General features: G+C 44.6%; 1 protein-coding gene across 1 annotated transcript in view; it reads left to right on the forward strand.

The window, feature by feature from the left end:
• LOC146857286 (uromodulin-like) overlaps nt 1-1,459 on the forward strand; it is a 231,127-nt gene extending 229,668 nt beyond the window's left edge. Inside the window, exon 4 of the mRNA XM_085647030.1 lies at nt 1,292-1,459. Within this exon, the coding sequence (XP_085503156.1) occupies nt 1,292-1,459 (168 nt within the window). The remainder of the gene's footprint in view (nt 1-1,291) is intronic.
• The last annotated feature ends 17,452 nt before the right edge of the window (nt 1,460-18,911 follow it).

An 18,911-nucleotide genomic window follows, 5' to 3' on the forward strand; every position in this document is an offset into this window, starting at 1 on the left:
TAATATTTTTAGCTATGCTGTATGCCTGAGCAATATTTTAACTACGTATAGTAAGCAAAGTAATTTTGGTAATTTCACCTTACTCATGTGATGCAAAATTACTAAACAATTATGGGGCATATTATTAAGGGCATTATCGCCGCTTTAGAGGCACTTTTTGCCGCTAAAGCGGTGATATTCTTATCGCCCTATTAACAAGGCGGCTCTAACATGTGTCAGCGCATGTTAGCAGCCGATTTCGTAACGCATCTTGTGACAGCGATAAATATCGCTAATGAGATGCAAAGTAGGCGTTCCCTCTTAAGACAACATGTAAAATGCTCGAAAAACCAAAATCGCTGTATCAACAACGCTGCCCCTGAACAGCGAAGCGTTAACAAAACGAACGCTAAGCCCCTATCGTCGCATGATTCCAGCGCCAGTAAAAAACCTGATTTACCATTAATGCCTATGGGAGGTGGATTGTAAGGCTGAGTCCACACTCCCCTATTACCAAGCTTGGCATTAGCGCTGTGAAATCATCACAGGATTTCACACCCTAATGTCCATTATCGCAGTCTATCGCAGGATTTCACATCGCCTGTCAGCTAAGCGTTGCTAATATGCCGCTGACACGGCAATGAAATCCAGCGATAGCCGGCGATAATTTAAATCGCGCTAAGCGCGTTTAGCGATAATTATCGCTTGTCCTTGTTAATATGCCCCCATGAGATTATCCCTATTAGCGCAATTTGGGGCAAACATGCCTACCCAACAACACAGGAACAGAGCGCAAGCAGCTGCTGGCTGCCGCTGTTCATGTTCTGTTGCATTTAGACCTATTTTCTTAGCGTAAAACGTATTCTCTGGTTCATCATGGACGCTAGGGTGAATTTTGCAGTAAGAAAATTGCACTAAATCCAGGGTTATGTTTCCCAAGTAATTCTAGTTAATCTCTTGTCATTTTGCTGTAATCTCACAGAATTAAACTGCAGCAAATCACACAAGTTACACCCAGCCCTCCTATGCTGTCCACTTAAATTGCATTGGTTCTACATTTCAATTGTTTTAGTGATTGAAAAGGCGAGTTATTTTGACTCCCTTCCCCACCTTCACTTGTGTACTGATTATGAGGTGGTTGAGTTTTGTGACTTTTATAATTCAATCTGTACTTTGACTCTGCATATTGCACACCATACTGCTAATAATGTTACAATTGAGAATTTAAGATGTAAAACGCTGGAAGAAATCTTTCAGAACAAACTCTTTTCATTTATTTTCTTTTGTTAAATGTCTATCGTTCCTGCCCTAGATAAATACTGTGGATAAGAAGGTAACCTACTCAAACGTCCTGTATGTTCCTCCGGACACTTCCAGTGGTCTTATAATAAGCAGTCCTCTGGAGCTCCCCTTCTCCTGTACCTACAACTTGACAATGCAGACCAGTCTGCAGACGGTCCTGCTTCCCATTCCCAGGTAGGTGCATTTAAAAGGCGCTGAATGCTGAAATTAAACACTTTCACCCATGGACCCTTAATTGTTTGGTGATTTGTCATTTTCTATGTCATTTATCCTGGGCTCCCTTTTACTGCAAAACTGCTATGATTCCTTCATCCATCCTATTTTCATGTTACTGGCATTTGTGCAGCGCAGGCTCCGGCAAGTTTGAGCGGTATTGATATGAGATGTTCTATTGTATGTGCTCTGTTGGATGTCTGTGTGTGTTCTATCTTTATGGCAAGTGCTGTTAGGAGCAGCGACATTGCCTCGTATATACTATATCTGAGCTCATTTGGATGTAAGTGGGACAGTCGACCTAATACAGGCAGAATTATTGTGCGATTCCTTGGGCCCGCCTGGCCTACTTGTGGCCACCTGGTGAACAGCAGCACTGAGATGCGGTTTACTTGACTGAGCATCAACAATGAGGTTGACGCTGAACAAATGGACAAGCATACACGTTAAATTAAGTAAAAGTAGCACAGAAGGTGTCCACTACCGCTTATATTTAGGGACACCATCTTTAAAAAGATTGAGCTTGATTCACTAAGGTAAACTCACACATTTGTGTAAGTTTACTCTTTTCGGTATTCACCAAACTGCAATTTAGGAATAACTTTGATTGTTGGAGCGGAGAACTCCACACATAAAAAGATAGGTCTGGCCCATCTTTTTAGGTGCAGAGTTCATCATTGTAAGTTATTATGAAATCGCAGTTTTATGAATCCCAAGAAAGAGTATTCTTACTCAGCTCAAGCTCAACCCTGATAAAACTGAGCTGATCCTCACTGGTGGGCTTGATAATCCATGGAACTCCAACTTTTGGCCTTCTACCCAGGGCAACCCTCCCCTTCCAGTTAGCTCAGCCAAAGGTTTAGGTATAGTGATAAGCAATGACCTATCTTTGAAGGCTCAGATCAGCCCGGTGGTTTCTGCTGGGTTTTTTCAACTGCATAGAATTAAGAAGATCAGCAGATTTCTGTCTTGGGAAGCCCTGACTTTAGTGATCATGGTCTTGGTCATCTCCCGACTGGACTATGCCAATTCACTCTATGTAGGCATCCCGGCTTACCAGCTCAAACGCCTCCAGCTAGTCCAGAATCAGGTTGCTATACTGATCTTTCACCAACCTAAATGGCATGGCGTCAGACCACCGATGAAAAGCCTTCATTGGCTCCCATTGGCTATGCGTGGTGTACTTAAGTAGGGATGCACTATTTTCAAAGCTCTTTATGGCAACAGTCCAGCCTTCATCTCTTACAAGATTTTACGCTATGCCCCCACTCGTAACCTACGATCTTCCTATCTGAATCTGTTAGTCACACCCACTTTTAAACGCAAGAAACATGGTGGTTCCCGATTTGCAGTCTTAGCTCCTCAGTTCTGGAACTCGCTCCCCGTGGAGCCGAGGTCAGTGACCTACTATGCACTTTTCAGAAAACAGCTGAAGACATGGTTGTTTTCCGAGGCATATAACAATTAGGCTCACCCCTCTGCTGCTTCCTTACTTCCACTTTAGCGCCAAGAAACCGTCTGGTGAACGTGCGCTTGATAAGTATTTTATAACATAACATAACTTTCACAAACATGTAAGCTTACCTTTGTGAACCAGGTCCACTGTGTAACGAACATGTAAAAATATAATGAAGTCTCCCTAAAATTCAAAATTGTGTATTTCTCTAACATGTGGCGTGTTTCACCATAGTATATCAGAATATATTACTTTATTGAGTGCCATTTTTAGAAGTGACAGTTTTCGAACATGAACTTGGAAACTTTCATGCCCTCACTCCATTTTGAACGGCAATGCCATTAGTGATCCCAGAAGCAAGTCAGCTTTCAGGTGCACCCTCTACGTAGTGGGTGCACCTGAAAGCTGAAGCAACGCACCACACACAACTTTAATGGTAATCAAACCTCAGGTAAGACACTGGACTTAACATAGTCTTAGTTCTTTTAGAAATGTCAAAAATTACCCCATCCGAGTTGTAGAAATTGTTAGTCTCCTCCAAAGCTTGTTCCTCTAAAAGAAATCAAACACAGCAGAGTTGCTAACTCACAATACAATTGCCGTAATGTCAAAAACGTATTTGTAGGTCAAACGCTCCAAACTCTTGAAAACCAAATTCAAATTCCATAATGACTATACCTAGGCCTAGGAGTTCTCTGCAACTTTGAACCTATCATTATCCTGCAGCTACCGCTGACCTATAACAATATATAGTACTATAACTCAAACCCTTCTCAAATAAGGATGATTACAAATGAGAAAATTCTATGGAAGATGCCTCCACGGGATCCACGTCTCGCTCCATGCAGCAACAAACCCATTTCCTCCATGCTCTAATATAATGCCTCCTTGTCCCAGGAGTCCGGAAACCTTGAGCAACTCCTGAGCCTATTCTGAAAGTCCTTCAAAATGTTTTCCTCCCTGATATCTTATAAGCAACAAGGTTCAAAGCCCCTTCCAAAACTAGAGGATAAACCTCTCCCCCTGAATCTGTCAACATGTTTTCTAAAACTAGTATTAAAAAGGCTCTTCTACCGCTAATTCCAACAGCCCTAGGAACAAAGGCGGAACGGTCTAGAAATGAGTGATCAGAATTATCTGAGCTTCCTGTCTCCTCACCCTCAACAACACACTCTGAATCTTCAAGAAAAGAGGAAACGCATACCCCTGCAGTCCTTTCCAATCCTACAGGAAAGCATCCACTGCTTCTGCTTGGGGATATGATCTTTAGCTGAAGTACCGGGTAACTGGTATGTCAACCTCAATGCAAACAGATCTACTCCCAAAGGACCTCAAACATTCTGAACTCTCCTCAATAGATGGGCACTCAGCTTCGAATCACTGTAATCCCAGAGATACCTTGAGTTTCAATCTGCTGTCATAATGAACATACCCAGCAAATACTCTGCCTGTAAACCTATGTTTTGATCTAAACAAAAACTCCAAATCTCCTCTGCAACCTGAGTCAAATTCTTGGATTTTCTGCCACTGAATTGATTTTTTTATAATAGACATTGTCCCGTTTCAACCAAAAAATGCAATTCGTCAAAGTTTTCCCAAAAAGACCTACCTTCATCTCCAATACATTCATATGGCCTTGACTCTCCTCCCAAGTGCATCTGTCACTTATCTCCTGTTGATTCAAACAAGCTACCCAGCCAAAAAGGTTTGCATCTGTCTCCAAAATGAAATCTGGACATATCCCGAAAATCGCTAATTTATTCCATGCTTCGAAATTGTCTAGTCAAAATTCAACTCCTCCTGAGCTTCTGAAGTGAGCTGTACTTGGTCTCCATACCATAAACCCTTCCTTATGCCCTCTGCCTTCAGCCTCTGTAAACCTCTTTAATGAAGAGGACCCAGAAATACTGCCTGATTGAAGAAAACAAACCTAAAACCCTTGCTAATGACCTCAAAGAAATGAGAGTTTTTTTAGAACCTGCCTCACCTCTGTTTTTATTTTCACCACCTTCTTATCTGGTAAACTCTAGTTTGCATGAACATTGTTCACTTGAGAACCCAGGAAGTCTATCTCCTTACAAGGGATCAGCACTGATTTTTCCAAATTGATTAAGAATCCCAGCGACTCCAACAGATGATGAGCTTCAGACAACTGTGTTCTCAACTCCTCCTGATCCTGGGACATAAGAAGAAAATCATCCAAATACATAATCATATAAATCCCTCTCTCTTAGAAAAGGCACCACCATCCTCTCTATTGCTCCTTTCTTGAACTTCCAAATCCACTAACAATTGTTGACCCACCTGAAATACCATCTCCCTTGGCTCCACCTGTTGAACAGGTGTCTCTCTCTACTCTATCATGTATCCTTTTACTTTTTGAAGGGCCCATTGATTCCTGGTTAAGCAATTCCAATTGCTCACAAACTCTTTTAAACAACTCCCTACCTTTCTTTGGAAAGAACCAAAATCGTCCTTGTACTTACCTTGACCTCCTTGAGAGAAAAAGCCTCTTCCACTGGACTGACGCCCCCTGGTACCTCTACCTCTCCGAGGATAAAAACCAGTGGTCGACTTGAATCCTCTAAAGGATGCAAGTCTTTAGAACTTGTAATGTGAAACTAGAGACATATTTTGCCACACCTTTCACTAACCCTTCACCAAACAAGAAACCTTTAGGACCCCACTAGGCTCCTTTCTTGCAAAATCTCCTAGTTTAGGGCTAATGAGCATGAGGATCACCCTACGCCTTTCCTCCATTGTAGCTACATTTTAGTTTCCCAGGAAACAAACTGCTCTTTTGGGCCAACTTCTTAACAATTCGGTATCTGCAGAAACTGACTGAGACCTTGATTCTTCGGGCATATCTAAAATCCTTGCAAGAGGACCAAAGACATCCAGCAGTCTGTTTAAGTGCCCTCTCGAGATCCTTTCTGGGATCTCAACCCATGTTAAAAAGAAAACGAATCATATCAGGATCTAAATCTGAAGTCATTAATGCCTTATTCTCAATCATGGGATGAGAGCACTCAGCCCTCATTACTGCCCGTACTTCTTTCTCCAAAGGCCTCTTTATCCATAACTCGATAAATTCAGAAACATGTTTTTAAAGGCCACTAGTCAGCATTTCTGGGGTGCCTTAACATGTCTGGATTAAACATATCAACACCCGTGGGTCTTTTACAATTCCTTTCTCCTTCCTCACTTCTTCTTCCTTATCCATATTGACATCTCAACCTTCCTCCTCATAGTTGTCAAGAAAGAACTCATCATCGCTATTGCCATCACGATTATGGGAATCCTTCCCATCAGTTATTGCCTGAATCTCATGTGTGCCACCAAGGACATCCTCTCTTGTGCAGTTTAGGACACCTTCCTTTTACGTGGTGCCTAGACCACCTCTCTACCATGCTAATAAACTAGCTTTTGCCTCATTCTCAATGTTCTACCTTTTCATCCTTTTCTTTTCTGAACCTAATGTATGATTCTTCTCTTACTCCTCCAAGGACCAATATTCCTCCTTAGAGAGATCCAAAGCTCTCCTTTTTCTTTTTATAACTGAACTTAAAAAATCCTTCACAGAAGATCTTACCTCCTCCTGTACTATTTTCCTTAACCCCTTCACTGCTAGGCCTTTTCCCCTCCTGTGCTAAGCCTTTTTTGGGCTATTTGGGGTAGTGCGCGTTTAGGCCCCTGTAACTTTTTGACCACATTAGGTATCCACGCCAAATTTGCGTCCTTTTCTTCCAACATCATGGGGATTCTAAAGGTACCCAGGGAATGTGGATTCTCCTAGAGGGTTCCCAGAAATTAGTCAAAACACAGCAAATTTCTTTTTTTTTTTGTTGAAAAATGGGAAAAATGGGTTGCAAATGAAAGCGTCTGGGTTTTTCTCTGCAAATGGTATCAAAAAAGGGTGTGTGGGGCTGAAATCACAATTTCTCCAGCTTTTAGGGAATGACAGAATTTTGTCAGAAATTTTTTTTTACACAGTTTTGGCATTTTTCTGGGACATACCCTATTTTTGCTATTTTTTGTGCTTTCAACCTCCTTCCAGTTAATGGTAGAAATGGGTACAAAAGCAATAATGGATCCTGGAAAGCTATACATTTGTGAAAAGTAGACAAAATTCTGAATTCAGTAAGGGGTCATTCGTGTAGATCCATCAAGGTTTCTTTATAGAAACTACCAGTTAAATAAAGGAAAAATTAAAAATTAGTTGAAAAAAGCAGCCTTTTGTGTCAACGTTTTCACCTGTAACTTCTTCTAATTATGACATCTCTTTGAAAGCAATGTACCGTTACATCCGCTGGACCTTCCTGGTTGTGGGGATATATAGGACTTGTAGGTTCACCAAGAGCCCAACGAACCCAGAGTAAAAAACTGAGCAGCATTTTGTAATGGTTTTTTATTATGTTCCGGGTATATAGCAATTATTGTGGGAAAATGTATACATGGAAAAATCAGTATGACACCTATGTATTTCTGAAATGGGAACAAATTACAGAGTTTAGAAACAGTGCATATTTGCACATTTTCGAAATTGGGAATACTCATACTAGCATGAGAATTATTGGTCATTTTTCAAAATGATTTTTTTTTTACACAATGTCTTTCATTTGGAAGAGAGAAATGCATCCAAAATCAATAGGTAATAACAGTTGCTTTACAAATCGGAACTACTCTAAGTCTCCCGATAAAAATGGTACCTCACTTGTGTGGGTAGGCATAGTACCCACGACAGGAAGTGGCTCAAAACCTAACGTGAACACACCACATTTTCACTATGAAAATTTACACATTTTTTGCGAAGAGTCTAGCTGTAGTTTTTGAACCCTAGCTCTGCCGGCACCTAGGGAAACATAGCAAACCTATACATTTTTGAAAACTAGACACCCAGGGAAATCCAGGATGGGGTGACTTGACTGCCTCCCACCATGATCTGTTACCCAGAATCACTTGCAAACCTAAAAAATTGACCAAAAAAAACACATTTTCCCCACATTTCTGAGGTGGAAAGTTCTGGAATCTGCGTGGATCCACAAATTTCCACCCACCCCGCGTTCCCCAAAGTCCTACGAGAAAAATGGTACCTCACTTGTGCGGGTCGGCCTAGTGCCGCAACAGGAAACAGCGCAAAACGCAACGGGTCACACCTCAATTTTGCAGTGAAAAATGACCCTTTTTTGGCAAAGTGACTAGCTGTAGTTTTTGAACCCTAGCTCTACCGGCACCTAGGGAATCCTAGCAAACCTATATATTTTTGAAAACTAGACACCCAGGGGAATCCAGGATGGGGTGACTTGAGTGCCCCCCACCAGGGTCTGTTACCCAGAATCCCTTGCAAACCTAAAACTTTGACACAAAAAACAAATTTTTCCCACATTTCTGTGATGGAAAGTTCTGGAATCTGCGTGGATCCACAAATTTCCACCCACCCCGCGTTTCCCAAAGTCCTACGAGAAAAATGGTACCTCACTTGTGCGGGTCGGCCTAGTGCCCGCGACAGAACACGGTGCAAAACGCAACGTGGTCACACCTCAATTTTGCTGTGAAAAATTACCCTTTTTTGGCAAAGTGACAAGCTGTAGTTTTTGAACCCTAGCCATACCGGCACCTAGGGAAACCTAGCAAACTTATATATTGTAAAAAACTAGACACCCAGGGAAATCCAGGATGGGGTGACTTGAGTGCCTCCCACCAGGGTCTGTTACCCAGAATCCCTTTCAAACCTAAAAAATTGACAAAAAAACCACATTTTCCTCACATTTCTGTGATGGAAAGTTCTGGAATCTGCGTGGATCCACAAATTTCCACCCACCCCGCGTTCCCCAAAGTCCTACGAGAAAAATGGCACCTCACTTGTGCGGGTCGGCCTAGTACCCGCGACAGGAAACGGCGCAAAACGCAACGTGGTCACACCTCAATTTTGCAGTGAAAAATTACCCTTTTTTGGCAAAGTGACTAGCTGTAGTTTTTAAACCCTAGCTCTGCCGGCACCTAGGGAAACCTAGCAAACCTATATATTTTTGAAAACTAGACAACCAGGGGAATCCAGGATGGGGTGACTTGAGTGCCTCCCACCAGGGTCTGTTACCCAGAATCCCTTGCAAACCTAAAAAATTGACAAAAAAACACATTTTCCCCACATTTCTGTGATGAAAAGTTCTGGAATCTGCGTGGATCCACAAATTTCCACCCACCCCGCGTTCCCCAAAGTCCTACGAGAAAAATGGTACCTCACTTGTGCGGGTCGGCCTAGTGCCCGTGACAGAAAACGGCGCAAAACGCAACGTGGTCACACCTCAATTTTGCAGTGAAAAATTACCCTTTTTGGCAAAGTGACTAGCTGTAGTTCTTGAACCCTAGTTCTGCCGGCACATAGGGAAACCTACCAAACCCATACATTTCTGAAAACTAGACATCCGGGGGCTTCCAGGGAGGTATGGCTTGCGTGGATCCCCAACGTTTCCTTACCCAGAATCCCCTGCAACCCTCAATTTTAGCTGAAAAAATCACTTTTTTCACACATTTTCGTGTGGGAAAGTTGTGGCATCACCGGGCTCACACAAATTTTCCACCACCCAGCGTTCCCCCAGGTCTCCCGGTAAAAATGGTGCCTCACTTGTGTGGGAGGCCCAAGTACCCGTGACAGGCAAGGGCCCAAAACGTAGTGAGGCGACATCAAAATGGCCTATCGTAAAACCACCTGGTTTTGCAAGGGGGGTCACTTGGGTTTTTGGCCCGGTTCTCGGCGGCCATCTAGGGAAACCTACCAAACCCATACATTTCTGAAAACTAGACACCCGGCGGCTTCCAGGGAGGTATGGCTTGCGTGGATCCCCCAACGTTTCCTTACCCAGAATCCCCTGCAAACCTCAATTTTAGCTAAAAAAATGACTTTTTTCACACATTTTGGTGTGGGAAAGTTGTGGCATCACCGGGCTCACTCAAATTTACCACCACCCAGCGTTCCCCCAGGTCTCCCGGTAAAAATGGTGCCTTACTTGTGTGGGAGGCCCAAGTACCCGCGACAGGCAAGGGCCCAAAACGTAGTGAGGCGACATCAAAATGGCCTATCGCAAAACCACCTGGTTTTGCAAGGGGGGTCACTTGGGTTTTTGGCCCGGTGCTCGACGGCCATCTAGGGAAACCTACCAAACCCATACATTTCTGAAAACTAGTCACCCGGTGACTTCCAGGGAGGTATGGCTTGCGGGGATCCCCAACGTTTCCTTACCCAGAATCCCCTGCAAACCTCAATTTTAGCTGAAGAAATCCCTTTTTTCACACATTTTGGTGTGGGAAAGTTGTGGCATCACCGGGCTCACTCAAATTTACCACCACCCAGCGTTCCCCCAGGTCTCCCGGTAAAAATGGTGCCTTACTTGTGTGGGAGGCCCAAGTACCCGCGACAGGCAAGGGCCCAAAACGTAGTGAGGCGACATCAAAATGGCCTATCGCAAAACCACCTGGTTTTGCAAGGGGGGTCACTTGGGTTTTTGGCCCGGTGCTCGACGGCCATCTAGGGAAACCTACCAAACCCATACATTTCTGAAAACTAGTCACCCGGCGACTTCCAGGGAGGTATGGCTTGCGGGGATCCCCAACGTTTCCTTACCCAGAATCCCCTGCAAACCTCAATTTTAGCTGAAGAAATCCCTTTTTTCACACATTTTGGTGTGGGAAAGTTGTGGCATCACCGGGCTCACACAAATTTACCACCACCCAGCTTTCCCCCAGGTCTCCCGGTAAAAATGGTGCCTCACTTGTGTGGGAGGCACAAGTACCCGCGACAGGCAAGGGCCCAAAACGTAGAGAGGCGACATCAAAATGGCTGGCATACAAATTAGTCTCGGTTCTCAGTATTCACTCTACACCCTGGAACACCAGTAAAGTCTGGCAATGCCGGCTGCTCCATGCCAGGGGCAACCCAGAGGTCATCACTTTCAAAGGGAAGCCTTGCAGCCCAGATGCCTCTTGCCGCACTACACCAACGGGAAACCTTGCAGCCACAGGCTGCAGCCCAGAAGCCCCTTGCCTCACTACACCAACGGGAAGCCTTGCAGCCCCAGGCTGCAGCCCAGATGCCTCTTGCCGCACTATCGGCACATCAGTCTCCTCCTCTAACACAGACACTTCATCCGCACTAAGAGTATCTTCATCATCCGATGACTCCATATGGAGAGAAAACTCACTGCCAGAATCGTCCCCTGCCTGAATCTCATGTGTGCCACCAAGGACATCCTCTCTTGTGCAGTTTAGGACACCTTCCTTTTACGTGGTGCCTAGACCACCTCTCTACCATGCTAATAAACTAGCTTTTGCCTCATTCTCAATGTTCTACCTTTTCATCCTTTTCTTTTCTGAACCTAATGTATGATTCTTCTCTTACTCATCCAAGGACCAATATTCCTCCTTAGAGAGATCCAAAGCTCTCCTTTTTCTTTTTATAACTGAACTTAAAAAATCCTTCACAGAAGATCTTACCTCCTCCTGTACTATTTTCCTTAACCCCTTCGCTGCTAGGCCTTTTCCCCTCCTGTGCTAAGCCTTTTTTGGGCTATTTGGGGTAGTGCGCGTTTAGGCCCCTGTAACTTTTTGACCACATTAGGTATCCACGCCAAATTTGCGTCCTTTTCTTCCAACATCATGGGGATTCTAAAGGTACCCAGGGAATGTGGATTCTCCTAGAGGGTTCCCAGAAATTAGTCAAAATACAGCAAATTTCTTTTTTTTGTTTTTGAAAAATGGGAAAAAAGGGCTGCAAATGAAATCGTCTGGGTTTTTCTCTGCAAATGGTATCAAAAAAGGGTTTGTGGGGCTGAAATCACCATTTCTCCAGCTTTTAGGGAATGTCAGAATTTTGTCAGAAAATTTTTTTTACACAGTTTTGGCATTTTTCTGGGACATACCCTATTTTTGCTATTTTTTGTGCTTTCAACCTCCTTCCAGTTAATGGTAGAAATGGGTACAAAAGCAATAATGGATCCTGGAAAGCTATACATTTGTGAAAAGTAGACAAAATTCTGAATTCAGCAAGGGGTCATTTGTGTAGATCCATCAAGGTTTCTTTATAGAAACTACCAGTTAAATAAAGGAAAAATTAAAAATTAGTTGAAAAAAGCAGCCTTTTGTGTCAACGTTTTCACCTGTAACTTCTTCTAATTATGACATCTCTTTGAAAGCAATATACCGTTACATCCGCTGGACCTTCCTGGTTGTGGGGATATATAGGACTTGTAGGTTCACCAAGAGCCCAACGAACCCAGAGTAAAAAACTGAGCAGCATTTTGTAATGGTTTTTTATTATGTTCCGGGTATATAGCAATTATTGTGGGAAAATGTATACATGGAAAAATCAGTATGACACCTATGTATTTCTGAAATGGGAACAAATTACAGAGTTTAGAAACAGTGCATATTTGCACGTTTTCGAAATTGGGAATACTCATACTAGCATGAGAATTATTGGTCATTTTTCAAAATGATTTTTTTTTTACACAATGTCTTTCATTTGGAAGGGAGAAATGCATCCAAAATCAATAGGTAATAACAGTTGCTTTACAAATCAGAACTACCCTAAGTCTCCCGATAAAAATGGTACCTCACTTGTGTGGGTAGGCATAGTACCCACGCCAGGAAGTGGCTCAAAACCTAACGTGAACACACCACATTTTCACAATGAAAATTTACACATTTTTTGCGAAGAGTCTAGCTGTAGTTTTTGAACCCTAGCTCTGCCGGCACCTAGGGAAACATAGCAAACCTATACATTTTTGAAAACTAGACACCCAGGGAAATCCAGGATGGGGTGACTTGACTGCCTCCCACCATGATCTGTTACCCAGAATCACTTGCAAACCTAAAAAATTGACAAAAAAAACCACATTTTCCCCACATTTCTGAGGTGGAAAGTTCTGGAATCTGCGTGGATCCACAAATTTCCACCCACCCCGCGTTCCCCAAAGTCCTACGAGAAAAATGGTACCTCACTTGTGCGGGTCGGCCTAGTGCCGCAACAGGAAACAGCGCAAAACGCAACGTGGTCACACCTCAATTTTGCAGTGAAAAATGACCCTTTTTTGGCAAAGTGACTAGCTGTAGTTTTTGAACCCTAGCTCTACCGGCACCTAGGGAAACCTAGCAAACCTATATATTTTTGAAAACTAGACACCCAGGGGAATCTAGGATGGGGTGACTTGAGTGCCCACCACCAGGGTCTGTTACCCAGAATCCCTTGCAAACCTAAAACTTTGACACAAAAAACACATTTTTCCCACATTTCTGTGATGGAAAGTTCTGGAATCTGCATGGATCCACAAATTTCCACCCACCCCGCGTTTCCCAAAGTCCTACGAGAAAAATGGTACCTCACTTGTGCGGGTCGGCCTAGTGCCCGCGACAGAACACGGCGCAAAACGCAACGTGGTCACACCTCAATTTTGCTGTGAAAAATTACCCTTTTTTGGCAAAGTGACAAGCTGTAGTTTTTTAACCCTAGCCATACCGGCACCTAGGGAAACCTAGCAAACTTATATATTGTAAAAAACTAGACACCCAGGGAAATCCAGGATGGGGTGACTTGAGTGCCTCCCACCAGGGTCTGTTACCCAGAATCCCTTTCAAATCTAAACAATTGACAAAAAAAACACATTTTCCTCACATTTCTGTGATGGAAAGTTCTGGAATCTGCGTGGATCCACAAATTTCCACCCACCCCGCGTTCCCAAAAGTCCTACGAGAAAAATGGTACCTCACTTGTGCGGGTCGGCCTAGTACCCGCGACAGGAAACGGCGCAAAACGCAACGTGGTCACACCTCAATTTTGCAGTGAAAAATTACCCTTTTTTGGCAAAGTGACTAGCTGTAGTTTTTAAACCCTAGCTCTGCCGGCACCTAGGGAAACCTAGCAAACCTATATATTTTTGAAAACTAGACAACCAGGGGAATCCAGGATGGGGTGACTTGAGTGCCTCCCACCAGGGTCTGTTACCCAGAATCCCTTGCAAACCTAAAAAATTGACAAAAAAACACATTTTCCCCACATTTCTGTGATGGAAAGTTCTGGAATCTGCGTGGATCCACAAATTTCCACCCACCCCGCGTTCCCCAAAGTCCTACGAGAAAAATGGTACCTCACTTGTGCGGGTCGGCCTAGTGCCCGTGACAGAAAACGGCGCAAAACGCAACGTGGTCACACCTCAATTTTGCAGTGAAAAATTACCCTTTTTGGCAAAGTGACTAGCTGTAGTTTTTGAACCCTAGTTCTGCCGGCACATAGGGAAACCTACCAAACCCATACATTTCTGAAAACTAGACATCCGGGGGCTTCCAGGGAGGTATGGCTTGCGTGGATCCCCCAACGTTTCCTTACCCAAAATCCCCTGCAACCCTCAATTTTAGCTGAAAAAATCACTTTTTTCACACATTTTCGTGTGGGAAAGTTGTGGCATCACCGGGCTCACACAAATTTTCCACCACCCAGCGTTCCCCCAGGTCTCCCGGTAAAAATGGTGCCTCACTTGTGTGGGAGGCCCAAGTACCCGCGACAGGCAAGGGCCCAAAACGTAGTGAGGCGACATCAAAATGGCCTATCGTAAAACCACCTGGTTTTGCAAGGGGGGTCACTTGGGTTTTTGGCCCGGTTCTCGGCGGCCATCTAGGGAAACCTACCAAACCCATACATTTCTGAAAACTAGACATCCAGGGGCTTCCAGGGAGGTATGGCTTGCGTGGATCCCCCAACGTTTCCTTACCCAGAATCCCCTGCAACCCTCAATTTTAGCTGAAAAAATCACTTTTTTCACACATTTTCGTGTGGGAAAGTTGTGGCATCACCGGGCTCACACAAATTTTCCACCACCCAGCGTTCCCCCAGGTCTCCCGGTAAAAATGGTGCCTCACTTGTGTGGGAGGCCCAAGTACCCGCGACAGGCAAGGGCCCAAAACGTAGTGAGGCGACATCAAAATGGCCTATCGTAAAACCACCTGGTTTTGCAAGGGGGGTCACTTGGGTTTTTGGCCCGGTTCTCGGCGGCCATCTAGGGAAACCTACCAAACCCATACATTTCTGAAAACTAGACACCCGGCGGCTTCCAGGGAGGTATGGCTTACGTGGATCCCCCAACGTTTCCTTACCCAGAATCCCCTGCAAACCTCAATTTTAGCTTAAAAAATGACTTTTTCACACATTTTGGTCTGGGAAAGTTGTGGCATCACCGGGCTCACTCAAATTTACCACCACCCAGCGTTCCCCCAGGTCTCCCGGTAAAAATGGTGCCTTACTTGTGTGGGAGGCCCAAGTACCCGCGACAGGCAAGGGCCCAAAACGTAGTGAGGCGACATCAAAATGGCCTATCGCAAAACCACCTGGTTTTGCAAGGGGGGTCACTTGGGTTTTTGGCCCGGTGCTCGACGGCCATCTAGGGAAACCTACCAAACCCATACATTTCTGAAAACTAGTCACCCGGCGACTTCCAGGGAGGTATGGCTTGCGGGGATCCCCAACGTTTCCTTACCCAGAATCCCCTGCAAACCTCAATTTTAGCTGAAGAAATCCCTTTTTTCACACATTTTGGTGTGGGAAAGTTGTGGCATCACCGGGCTCACACAAATTTACCACCACCCAGCTTTCCCCCAGGTCTCCCGGTAAAAATGGTGCCTCACTTGTGTGGGAGGCACAAGTACCCGCGACAGGCAAGGGCCCAAAACGTAGTGAGGCGACATCAAAATGGCTGGCATACAAATTAGTCTCGGTTCTCAGTATTCACTCTACACCCTGGAACACCAGTAAAGTCTGGCAATGCCGGCTGCACCATGCCAGGGGCAACCCAGAGGTCATCACTTTCAAAGGGAAGCCTTGCAGCCCCAGCCTGCAGCCCAGATGCCTCTTGCCGCACTACACCAATGGGAAACCTTGCAGCCACAGGCTGCAGCCCAGAAGCCCCTTGCCTCACTACACCAACGGGAAGCCTTGCAGCCCCAGGCTGCAGCCCAGATGCCTCTTGCCGCACTATCGGCACATCAGTCTCCTCCTCTAACACAGACACTTCATCCGCACTAAGAGTATCTTCATCATCCGATGACTCCATATGGAGAGAAAACTCACTGCCAGAATCGTCCCCTGCCTCCTCTGCCTCAGATGCAGAGTCAGTCTCTGAATAATGGTCAGAGGAAGACTCAAAAAGCAAACCAACAACCTGCTGAGCAGTAATCCTGCGGCTAGCCATTATACTTACTAGGATAGAAGACTGCACAGACAAGTCAACAACAACCAACAATGTGCAAACCAAGTAAGTAAAGAAATGTGTACCTTTATCACAAAGATCAATGTACTAAAAAACTATAGAATTCACTTACAAGAGACAGCTACACTCACCAGAACCTACTCTGCAGTGACACAGCAAAAACCAACGATATCCAACTAGAAAGAAGGAAAAAAAAACAAATTACTCACACGACAACAAAATACACATCGTGCACAAATGCAAACAGTTTCTGACACTCAAAAACCAAACATACTGCTATTATTACACCATTTGCAAAAAAAAATTCATGCAGAGAAATCAAACTCATTTACATTGTACAAAAAAAAGTCTCTTACCAAACTACACAAACAGCAGAACTACCAGTAACGAAACCACAAACTGGAAAGAGCAAAAGCCTTCACCTAGAACAAAAAAGTAAAAAAAAAAAACATTACAATAGCAATTCACAAAAAATATAACAATAAACATTATAACATGCTATGTTACTACCCAAATGGTCAAACGGGTTGTGTGCCAGGTGGGGCAGAAAACAGCAGGAAAAAAAAAAACAGGCTAATCTGTCCCGGGGCGGGGGGGCCAAATACATATTATAAAAAAATTGGCCCCTGGAAGCGACCCTTGACCAAGGGGTCACATCCATTTTTATTTAAACTAATTCCCTGGTGTCTAGTGGGGGTTTCTGCCTCCCCTGGGGGCATCCTAATTTGCCCCCCCCCCCCGCCCAACCGGAGGCAAAACACGTACCTCCTTCTTTTTGGACGCGCTGGAAGAAATGAATTCCAGCGCGTCCAACGCTTCCTGATGACGTCGGCGCGCGCTGTGCGCGCTGACGTCATGGGGAAGCGTGGGGGTGCTCGGGGGTGGCAGCAGAAACTCTTCCGCTGCCATCCCCCTCTGTGGGGGCAAGATCGATGCCCCAGGGGGGGGAGCGCCAGCGCTTTTCCCAGGGGCTGTGCTCATGACGGAGCGGTTCCATCATAAGCACAGCCCAACCGATGCTCATGACGACACCGCTCCGTCATGAGCATCGAAGGGGTTAATAAGTCATCATTACCCTTATTCCCAGATGGATCTCCTTCTTGACTCGTTTTCTGTTATTTATTTGATTTAATTGTTAAAAATGCCCTTTATTTCTTTTCATATATGCATATACATATTTTTTTAAACCTAGTAAAATGAACTCTCTACTTTAAAAAACTAAAGCGCTGTCAAAGTATGACTATCAAAAACAGATTTGGCAAAAATGCAGCCTCCGACACTCCTCTCTGAGGAAAACGTTGCCCGTAAAACTACAAAACCCACGGCAACCAATATTCCCTCAAAATGGTCACCTGACATCATGATGCTGTGGAAATGTGGATTTTCCTGATCAGTTATGTCCCCTATCTTGGACCCCAACGGTTCTATGTGCATGTCACAAGTACATGTATGTTCCCTCCAGTTCCAGTTTCCAAGACGCAAACATATGTGCGTCCACCGTCAATATGTTCTCTGTCAGATCCGCCATCAATGGGCTGGATATTCGATTCCTAAGTATGAAAGGCCACCGACTTTATGTGGCTAAGTTACTCCATTTTTACAGTTCAGGCAAGTAGGCCCGATCCTGTCCTCAAAGCCTCTCCCTGCTCTCTGTCTCTGACAGCTTCAGTTTGAGCTCGCATCTGTATCCATGAACTTTGTCCTACTCCCTGTGCAGCTAACAGTGCCTGCCTCGGCCAGTTTCGCCTGCCTGCCAAGAAGCTGTATTTCACCTTCAGATTATCTACTTTGCTCTTCAGCCGATGCATTCCTGTCTAGTGATTTAGGTAAACATCTCCTTTAGCTCACAAGCAAAGGACTCGGCCTTTCCGTCCTCCTGCACGTAATTCATAGCCCTGTTGCCATGGAACGTTTTCTGCCCCTCGCATCTCATATAGACACTTAGACGTTTGTACACGCACACACAGTCAGTATAGAATAGATTCTGTCCGAGAGTCCTTCCTTGCGGATAACATAGTTCTCTAAACATAGGATGTTAGATATGATTTGGGATTAGGTTGACTTGACCCCCCAGACTTCTTGTCTCCACATGTAGAGCTAAATGTCAAGTCCCCTTCACCCCCTAGTTGCACGTCAATCACACGTCATGCTGCTGCGCGCGCATCTATGTTAAGTATTATCTTATAGATCCACCTATGTATGATAATCAGAGCCAATCATGTTTCTTTTTGCTCCTTATTACGCCTAGTTTCGATTACGTACTACTATGTCATTTTCCTTATCAATTGTTACGCCTTTTGCATTCGTTTCATTATAATGTATGACCTATAAAAGTTACTTCTTGTCAATAAAGTATTGTACTTCACTTCCTGAACCCTCGTGGTGACGGAACCTGAAGGCCGCCACTCGAGTCGGCCATTTTGGAATAAAGCCCATTCAGAAAATCTCTTATACCACGGATTCTGCCTCTTGTTATTCTGAGCTATTTTACTTTATTTTAGATTCCGTATGAAATTCAGTCAAGGTAAAAAGAATATTTACCACATAATGGCGCCCGAATAGGGACACTTTCTCATCTCACGCGCCGGCGGTGCGTTGCAGGCCCGGTCTCCTGCCACAGCTGGACGGACCATAAACGCGTACCAGCAGGATTTCCTGTAGCTCCCTCCGGTCAAGCGGGGGCGACTGAGGCTGCAATCAACCCAGACGAG

This window comes from Triturus cristatus, chromosome 3_2, assembly GCF_964204655.1.
Source record: "Triturus cristatus chromosome 3_2, aTriCri1.1, whole genome shotgun sequence".
NCBI classification, from domain to species: Eukaryota; Metazoa; Chordata; class Amphibia; order Caudata; family Salamandridae; genus Triturus; species Triturus cristatus.